Source organism: Ornithorhynchus anatinus, chromosome 5, assembly GCF_004115215.2.
Source record: "Ornithorhynchus anatinus isolate Pmale09 chromosome 5, mOrnAna1.pri.v4, whole genome shotgun sequence".
In the NCBI taxonomy this organism is placed as follows: domain Eukaryota; kingdom Metazoa; phylum Chordata; class Mammalia; order Monotremata; family Ornithorhynchidae; genus Ornithorhynchus; species Ornithorhynchus anatinus.
Genome location: NC_041732.1, coordinates 58,895,861 through 58,905,530, shown reverse-complemented (window position 1 = coordinate 58,905,530; position 9,670 = coordinate 58,895,861). Strand labels below are relative to the sequence as shown.

The following is a 9,670-nucleotide window of genomic DNA, read 5'->3' as shown; positions in this document are numbered from 1 at the left end:
GTAGTACCAGGAAGATTATGTTCATAAAGCAAAGCCAGATAACAAAAGAGTGATGACTCCTCAGCAAATTTGATTAAACATAGCTTGAATAAGGAAGAAATATTGTATAAAAGACCGGGGTGCTTTCCTTTGAAAATGAGTCATTGTAACAGTAAAATATTTGTGCAACAAAAAGGAAGAACATCCCACAGCATATACGGACTTACCTGCAAATATATATATATATAGATATCTATATAGATATCTATATATATGTTTTTCCAAGACAAGATATCTATATATCTTGGAAAAACACGGTGCCCCTAAAACCCTTACTACACACAAACACACACACTTTCCTCTTCCAAAGGTCCTTTGATATCAAATTCCTTTCCCAGAAATATATCCTCAGTTGGTGATCTGCCCTGCAGCTCATGGCAAATAGAGGGGGAAAAAATACATACATCTGAGTTCCGCTGATAAGGACCAGTTTATTGTGAAACCAAGGAAATTCAGAGAAGGCCGGCAAGCGAAACGGAGAGAGGGATAGTCCAGAAGGCTTTGGGGATGGGGCCCTGCTGGATAATAGAAAGGGGGACAGTCAGGAAGCTCTAGGTTGAGATAAAGACAGATAAACCTATAGAGGGGTATACAGAGTTAGATGATAGTCAGATAAACGGCATAGAGAGACAGGAGGACAGGTTGGCATCGCACCCCAGTACCACCCCGGTCCTTCATAAGGGTGGGCGCCCGGGTGGAAGAAAGCACGGCTTGCGTTCTGTCTCTGCAACTCCTCTGCCAGGTTGTTGCACTTCGGGGAGAAGGAGGAAGAGGTTGAGTTCCCGGAGTCCATCCTTCGGCCCCCCGGTCAGAGCCGTTGACTGGTCTGGCTCAGCGCCATGCGGACTTTCTGGGGCTGAGCCAGGGTGTCGTTCTGGCAGCTTGGCGTGTTGCGCCCGCAGCCAGGCTTCCAGTGGAAGCGGTACCGCCCTTTGTAGGAGTCCAGATGGTGCCGGAAGCAGAGGGAGGCATCCATGTCACACTGGCAGATATGGGTTTCACACCAGTTTCCCGGACCTGCTCATCCATGGGGAGAAGCACGGGGCTCAGCTTCTGTTCTTGGGAGCTCTCCCAAGCACTTAGTACAGTGCTCTGCACGCAGTAAGCGCTCAATAAATACCACTGAGTGACGGAAGATTCCGGCATCTCGGCTACCTCTGACAAGAATTGGCCTGGAGTTGGCTCTCCGCAAGTCCCCTCTTCATTGGCCCCAGCTGCCATTTCATTCCCACTTCCCCTTCCCATTCACCTTTTCGGCAGTGTTGAGCCCCCCCGGAACTGGTCTGCTTTTTCCCTCCTGACCTCTCTGGGAGGTATGAAAATAATAATAATATTAACAATAATAAAAACTGTGGTATTTGTTAAGCACTTACTATGTGCCAGGCACTGTACTAAGCACGGGGGGAAGATTCAAGTTTCTCAGGTTGAACACAGTCCCTGTCCCACACGGAGCTCACGGTCTCAATCCCCATTTTACAGATGAGGTAAGAGGCCCAGAGAAGTAAAGTGACTTGCCTAAGGTCACGCAGCAAATGGCAGAGCCCCGATTAGAACCCATCACCTTCTGATTTCCAGGCCCATATTCGATCCACTAGGCCACACTGCTTCTCATAATTATTATAATTGTAATATGTGTTTGTTTATTATGCACCAACCACTGTACTAAGCGCTGGGGTAGGTACGAGAAAATCAGGTCGGACACCCTCTAATCTGTAAGCTCATTGACAGCAGGGATCGTGCCTACCAACTCTGTTGTATTGTACTCTCCCAAGTGCTTAGTACAGTGCTCTGCATACGGTAAGTGCTCAATTAATACGATTGATTGAGACAGTCCCTGTCCCACATGGGGCTTGCAGAGCAGTGGATGCAGGTCTCAGCCTTGAGGATTTATAGAAGGAGAAGCGAGTCTGACTAGATCAACACAGGAACCAGAACTCTATGAATTGTACATCGCCTCGATTCTATTTAGTTGCCATTGTTTTTACGAGATGTTCTTCCTCTTGACGCTGTTTAGTGCCATTGTTCTCGTCTGTCCGTCTCCCCCGATTAGACCGTAAGCCCGTCAAACGGCAGGGACTGTCTCTATCTGTTGCCGACTTGTTCATCCCAAGCGCTTAGTACAGTGCTCTGCACATAGTAAGCGCTCAATAAATACTATTGAATGAATGAATGAATGAACTCTAGCCCCAAAACCCTTCAGATGGGGTAAGATTGTGTCACTGTAAATGACAATAACACAATTACAATAATAATAATAATCATGGTATTTAAGCACTTACTGTGTGCCAGACACTGTACAAAGCGCTAACCATCTGAAGAAACAGTGGCACTATGCATTTGCCTCAGTGCTGGCTGGAGGTGCCCCTTTCCAACTTTCACACTGATGAGAATGTGGCTTAGTAGAAAGAGCACGGGCTTGGGAGTCAGAGGTCGTGGGTTCTAATCCCAGCTCTGCCACTGATTAGCTGTGTGACCTTGGACAAGTCACTTGACTTCTCTGTGTCTCAGTTACCTGATCTATAAAATGAAGATTAAGACTATGAGCCCCACGCGGGACAGCCTGATTACCTTGTATCTACCCCAGCGCTTAGAATAGTGCTCGGCACCTAGTAAGCTCTTAACAAATGCCATCATTATTGTTATTGTATGAGAGCTCAGCTGAGAAATCAATAATTACAATATAATAATAATCATAATAATATTGTGAGCAACATGTTGGATAGGAACTCTGTCCAACCTGATAAACTTGTATCTACTCCAGCATTTGTGGAATAGGTCCTTGACAATTAGCAAGCATTTAACACTAATAATTATGGTAAGTGCTTACTATGTGCCAACCACTGTATTAGGTGCTGGAGTAGATCAGAAATAATCAAGAGACACTGGATTCTGTTTTTGTTCTACTTGGGATTCAGGCCTGGGGTAGGGGACTGGAGGGTGGGGGAAGCCCCCCTGCTTCTCCTCTAGACTAGGGACGAATGTGTCTGTTGACTCTGTTATACTGTTCTCTTCTAAGCACTTAGTACAGTGTCTCGCACACAGTAAGCACTCAGTAAATATAGTTAATCAGTCCTAATCAATGCCTGCTGATGCTCCGTTGTCTTCCCGCTGAAGTTCTGGCCCAGCCCCATGAAGTCAGGAGGAAGTGAAGCCTTAGCCCCCTACCTGGCCTTCAAAACTTTATGGAAGGCCCATCTCCTCCAAGAGGCCTTCTCAGACTAAGCCCCCCTTTCCTCTTCTCCCACTCCCGTCTATGTAGCCGTGACTCGCTCCCTTTATTCATCCCCGCTCCCAGCCCCACAGCACTTTTGGCCATTATCTGTCATTTATTTACGTGTATTAATGTCTGCCTCCCCCTCTAGACTGTAAGCTCACTGAGGCCAGGCAATGTAAATGTTTACTGTTACACTGTACTCTCCCAAGCGCTTAGTCCAGTGCTCTGCACATAGTAAGGACTCAATAAATAGGACTGAGTGAATGCAATGAACTCACCACAGTGGAACTTCCCCTCCACAAAGCTGTACTTGTACGGTTTAAATTTTGCCGAACACTGGTGGTGAACCCTCAACCTCCAGTAGCAACAATCATGTTTGTGGCAGCACCTGAGGGGAGGAAGGAAGATGGAGGTACTTACTGTACCTCGATGTCGTCTATCCCGCTGCTGACGCCTTGCCCACACCCTCCCTCATATCAGGAACTCCCTCCACCTTCAGAGCTGACAGGTGATCACTCTCCCCACCTTCAAAGCCTTATTAGAATCACATCTCCTCTAAGAGGTCTTCCTTGATTAACCTCTCATGTCCCCTACTCCCTCTCCCGTCTTCATCACCTTTGCACTTGGATCTTTATCCAGCAAACACTTGATATTCACCCCACCTTCAGCCCCAAAGCACTGATGTCCATCTCCAAAATGTATTTTAGCATCTGTCTTCCCCTCTAGACTGTAAGGTCTTTGTGGGCGGGGAACGTGTCTACCAAATTGGTTATTTGGACACAGTCTCTGTCCCACAAGTGGCTCACCGTCTTAGTCCCCATTTTACAGATGAGGTAAGTGAGGCACAGAAAAGTTAAGTGACTTGCCCAAGGTCAAACAGCAGACAAGTGGCAGAGATGGGATTAGAACCCAGGTCCTCTAACTCCCAGGTCCATGTTTTTTCCATTAGGCCATGCTGTTTCGGTTTTTTTTTTTAAACGGTATTTGTTAAATGCTTACTATGTGATAGGCACTGTTCTAAACACCGCTAATCAGGTTGGACATAGTCCCTGTCCCATAAGGGACTCCCAGTTTTAATCCCCATTTTACAGATGACGGAACTGAAGCACAGAGAAGGTAAGTGACTTGCCTAAGATCACACAGCTGACAAGTAGCCGAGCTGGCATTAGAACCCAGGTCCTTCTGACTCCCAGGCCCCTGCTCTATCCATTAGGCCATGCTGCTTCTCTAAGCAGTGGAATCCCACCACAGCTGATAGCATTTACTTGATTCCCCTGCCGTGGGGCAGGTTAGTCAAACCTTCCCGGTGCCTGGTCAGCGTTCATTATCCACCCCGACGTTCAAAGCTGCCCCTTTGCCCCTTCCCCCGAAGAGAGCGTTACCAGTCTGTGGCATCTACGGGCTGGCCTCGGCCCCCCCAGCCACAGTGGCAGCCGTAGGCGAAGTAATGGGGGAAGGCCCCTTTCCCAGTGGCTTGTTTGATCATCTTCTGGAACTCATAGAGGCTGCCCAGGGCCCGGATCACACCTGCCGGCCAGCAGAGGGGAGTCAGCAGAAAGCAAGACACAATCTCGGCCGAAGCCCCTCACCCACCACTCGGTGAGGGTAAAAACCCCCTCCCCCTCCTCCACCGGCACCCCTCACTCCCCACCTACAGTCCCCACGGTCTCTTCTGTTGCCAAATTGTACTTTCCAAGTGCTTAGTACAGTGCTCTGCACACGGTAAGCGCTCAAAAGACTGAATGAATGGTCATAATAATAATTGTAGCAGTTAAGCACCTCCTATGTGCTAAGCACGGGGGTAGATATGAGGTAATGGGGTTGTCCCACATAGGGCTCACAGTCTTAATCCCCATTTTAGTTGAGGTAACTGAGGCACAGAGAAGTTAAATGGCTTGCCCAAGACCGCACAGCAGACGAGTGGCGGAGCCGGGATTAGAACCCACGTCCTCTCACTCCCAAGAGTGTGCTCTTTCCACTAAGCCCCGCTGCTTCTCTACTAATTATAATACTTAAGTGCTTCCTAGGTGCCAAGCACTGTTCTAAGCAGTGGGGTAGACTACGAACTAATCGGGTTGGACACAGTCCCTGTCCCTCATGGGGCTCACACTCTTAATCCCCATTTTTTACAGACGAGGTAACGGAGGTCGGGAGAAGTGAGGCGACTTGCCCAAGGTCACACCGCTGACAAGTGGTGGAGCCAGGCTTAGAACCTCTGACTTTCTGGTCAGAACTGCCCAGCTGCCCCACAGTATAACCGTTGGGGTTCTTAGGCCTGGGTTTTCTGGGGTTCCCTCATCGTGGGGGGGACCTGACCAGCCTGGATTGGGGCCTGCGGGACTGGCATCCCCAGCCTGACCTTTAGCCCCAAGACTCCCTTCAGATTGGGCCCAGCCGACCACAGAGCAACAGAAGTGGAGGCCGGTCAGAACCGGGCCACCTTCTCCCCGATCCCCCAAACCCCCCAGTCCTCCTCCGGCCACCCCCCGCCCGGCTCCCGGCACTCACAGCAGCAGGCCATCAGCACCGCCAGCGCCCACCGTAACCTCATTTTGGGACTGGACCTGGGAGAAGAACCCAATGCAGAGCCGTTGGGATCCCACTCTAAGTCCAGGCTGGGCTGCCCGGGGGGGGGGGGGGGGGCACGGGGGACAGGAAGGAAGGGAGGGAGGGGAGGAGAGGGGAGGGATGGAGAGAGGGAAGGAAGGGGAGGGATGGAGGGTTGGAGGGAGAGGAGGAAGGGGAGAAGAGGGGAGGAATGGAGGGAGGAGAAGGGAGGGAGGGAGGTGAGGAAGGAGAGGAGAGGGCCTGAGCAGCTTCAGTGCTAGCGGGGCCTGGAGCAACGAGCCTCTCTCCAAGTCGCTTTGGTCCCTGATGGCTTTTATGGCCAAGGGGGATGGGGTGAGATGGACAGGAGACCGGGGTCTTGTATCTGCAGGACTGACCCCCTGAGGGGAAGAGATCCAGCCCTGCTCTCCCTGCAGCGGGGGTCCCGGGCCCTGCTCTCCCACCGGAGGGGGTCCTAACCCTGCTCTCCCACTTGTGGGGGATTCCCAGCCCAGCTTTTCCTTCGGAGGGGGGTGGATCCCAACCCTGCTCTCCCTCTGCCGGGGGTCCCAGTCCTGCTCTCCCTCCGGTTGGGGGCTTCCCAAGGCCTGATCTCCCTCTTGCGGGGGTCCCAAGTCCTGCTCTCCCCCCGACGGGAGGGCTCTCCTTTCCCGGAGCTTTTGGCCCCAGGAGTCCGGTGGGTGGACGCTTGCCTCCTGGCATGTTTGCAGAGAGGAGAAAATCAGGTCGAGCAGCGGAGCCCCCAATTCACCCCCTCTCGGATCTAACAGGATCCCAGCCTCATTCCCCAGGAGAGAGAGAGAGACCCCCACCCCCTGCAGCGAACAGCGTGGTCGGGGGTCTGACAGTGTCCGGCCTGGGGGGCGCGTAACAAAGGCACATGACGAGGCAGGGGGTTCCGAGAAGAAGGAATCCTGGACTCGAAGAATCTTTTGAGCCACTCCAGGCCTCCCTCCCTCCTCTCCCCACCCAGGCTGCTGAGATCCCCCGCCCGGGACTTCAAATTTCAGCCTCTCCACCTTCCTTAGACACTGGCAAGGTGGTCAGCGGTCACCCATCCGGGAAGCCAGTTGGAACTTCGATGCCTGTCCCTGCCCCCGGCTAATACCCCATTTTCAGCCCCGAGGAGTCAATCGATCGATGGTGTTTATTAAGTGCTCAATTAGGCACAGAGCACTGTACTAAGCACCTGGGAGACTACAGTACAACAGAATTAACAGACCCGCTCCCTGCCTCTAACAAGCTTACGGTGTAAATTATAATAATAATGTTGGTATTTGTTAAGCGCTTGCTATGTGCAGAGCACTGTTCTAAGCGCTGGGGTAGATGCAGGATAATTAGGTTGTCCCCCGTGAGGCTCACAGTCTTCATCCCCATTTTACAGATGAGGGAACTGAGGCCCAGAGAAGTGAAGTGACTTGCCCACAGTCACACAGCTGACAAGCGGCGGAGCCGGGATTGGAACCCATGACCTCTGACTCCCAAGCCCGGGCTCTTTCCACTGAGCCACACTGCTTCTCAGTGTAGAGTCTTGAGGTTTCCAAAGAAGGAACGGGGGGGCCCAGCCAAACCCAGAAGCAGCATCACCTAGTGGGAAGAGCACAGGCCTTAAAGTCAGAGGATCTGGGTTCTAATCATGCCTCAGCACCAGATCGGGAGCCCCATGGAGAGAGGGAAGGAAGGGGAGGGATGGAGGGTTGGAGGGAGAGGAGGAAGGAGAGAAGAAGGGAGGGATGGAAGGAGGCGAGGAAGGAGAGGAGAGGACCTGAGCAGCTTGTGTCCAACTTGATTATTTTATATCTACCCCAGGACTTAGTTCAGTACCTGGTACATAGCGCTTAACAGATATTATTGTTGCTGCTGTTATCAAATACCACAATTATTTAGAACAGAAGTGATGGGGAGACTGGAAAACTAGGAATGATGATTTGAAAAGTTGGGGGAGAAAGAAGCGCAGGAAAAGGGAGAAGGGGAGGGGAGTGAGTAATCTTTGGAGGTGGTAATTAGTTGGGGGTGATGAACTCAAAGAAAGGATTTGGTGTTTCCTAATTAAAATTTCATCCTGTTTGAGCAAAGATGGGACAAGGTAAGAAGGTGAAACGCCCAGGGGAGAGATAATCCTCCATTGTCTGGTGAGGGATGTTTCCCCCTCCCTCCTGAAGTGGAAGGGAGGGGACAATCTAGGCGTTATCTACAGAGACTGGGGCTGGGGCTACTGACTGAGCTCCTGCAGGGTAAGGTTAAGCCCAAACCCAGGGGGCTAGAGGTGGCCTGACCCCCGGAACTCTCCTTCCTCCCACCACCCCCAGACTGTTCAACCCTGAACATCCTGGAACTCTGACCCCCAGCCCCCCTCCCCGGCACCAGACCTGCTTCTCTTCCCTTTCCACTCCCCCGTCCCCAGAACAACCCCAGTCCTCCTCTGCTCCTGCCGGTGCTAATCGAACCCTGGACTCGGGCATCATCTAGATAATAATAATGTTGGTATTTAAGCGCATATTTAACTATGTGCAGAGCACTGTTCTAAGCGCTGGGGGAGATACGGGGTAATCAGGTTGTCCCACGTGAGGCTCAGGGTTAATCCCCATTTTACAGATGAGGTAACTGAGGCACAGAGAAGTGAAGTGACTTGCCCACGGTCACACAGCTGTCAAGTGGCAGAGCCTGGAGTCGAACCCATGACCTCTGACTCCGAAGCCCGGGCTAGATGGGAAGCTGACAGAGATGCTCACCTTCCCCGCTCCCATCCCCATTTCATCCTCTTCTCTCAAAAAACTCATTCCACCCCACTGAAACCAGTTGAAACCAGACTCAGAGCCACTTGGATTTTGCTATTTTTATTTGGAATTCATAAAAAGAGGCAATTGGTAAATGGCGGGCACTTCGAAATATTCTGTTTTCCCAACACATCATGGAAAGAGGGCTTGGAATCTCCTTTGGCCAGCCTTGTGATGATGATGACGATGACTGTGGAATCTGTTAAGCGCTTACTATGTGCCAAGCGCTGTTCTAAGCACTGGGGAAGATACAAGATGATCAGGTCCGATACAATCCCTGTCCCATCGAGGGCTCATGGTCTAAGCTGGAAGGAGAACAGGTATCGAATTCCCTATTTTACAGATGATGGAACCCAGGCACAGGTGACAGCAGGTACGTGGCGGAGCCGGGATTAGAACCCAGGTCCTCTTACTCCCAGGCCTCTGCTCTTTCCACTAGGCCATGCTGCTCTTCATGACTAACCTTATGACTAGGGAAGACTTTTCCCCCTATCTGTCTGGGTATTCTAGGTGTAACCCCTTGTGGAGGCAGGGGAATAGATATGATGACATCTGAGGATGGTGTGATGATATTGAGGGGAACATTAGTCCCAAACTTCACAGACAACCTCGGGCTCAGCTCGGTCTGCTCAGTTTGGATAGAAGCATAGTGGAGATTCCTGGTTCTGCAGCTTGTCTACTGTAGGTCCTTGGGCAAGTCATTTAACTTTTCTGGGCCTCAGTTAGCTTATCTGTAGAATGATTAAGACTGTGTAGGACAGGGATTGTGTCCAGCTTGTATCTACCCCCAGCCCTTAGCAAAGTGCCTGACGCATAGTAAACGCTTAGCAGACACCATAAAAAAAGGGAGAATAACAGAGAAGCAGCATAGCCTAATGGAAAGAGCATTGGCCAGGAAGTCAGAGGACCTGGGTTCTAATCCCAGCTCCACCAATCACTTGCTGTGTGACCTTGGGCAGGTTCATTAACTTCTCCGTGCCTCAGTTCTCCTCCTGTACTTAGACCGTGAGCCCCATGCAGGGCAGGGACTGTGTCCAACCTAATTAACTTGTGTCTACTCCAGTGCTCAGAA

General features: G+C 51.1%; 1 protein-coding gene across 1 annotated transcript; it reads right to left on the bottom strand.

Moving 5' to 3' along the window:
- Nucleotides 1–450: 450 nt before the first annotated feature.
- On the bottom strand, nt 451–6,658 carry LOC114812284 (phospholipase A2 homolog sphenotoxin basic subunit B-like). Its single transcript, XM_029066751.2, has 5 exons — nt 6,514–6,658; nt 5,762–5,817; nt 4,636–4,780; nt 3,532–3,641; nt 451–1,056 (listed from the first exon to the last, which is right to left on the bottom strand). Exons 2-5 carry the CDS (start codon nt 5,802–5,804, stop codon nt 848–850), a joined length of 507 nt encoding a protein of 168 aa, XP_028922584.1. The 5' UTR covers nt 5,805–5,817; nt 6,514–6,658; the 3' UTR covers nt 451–847.
- Between the last annotated feature and the right edge of the window lie 3,012 nt (nt 6,659–9,670).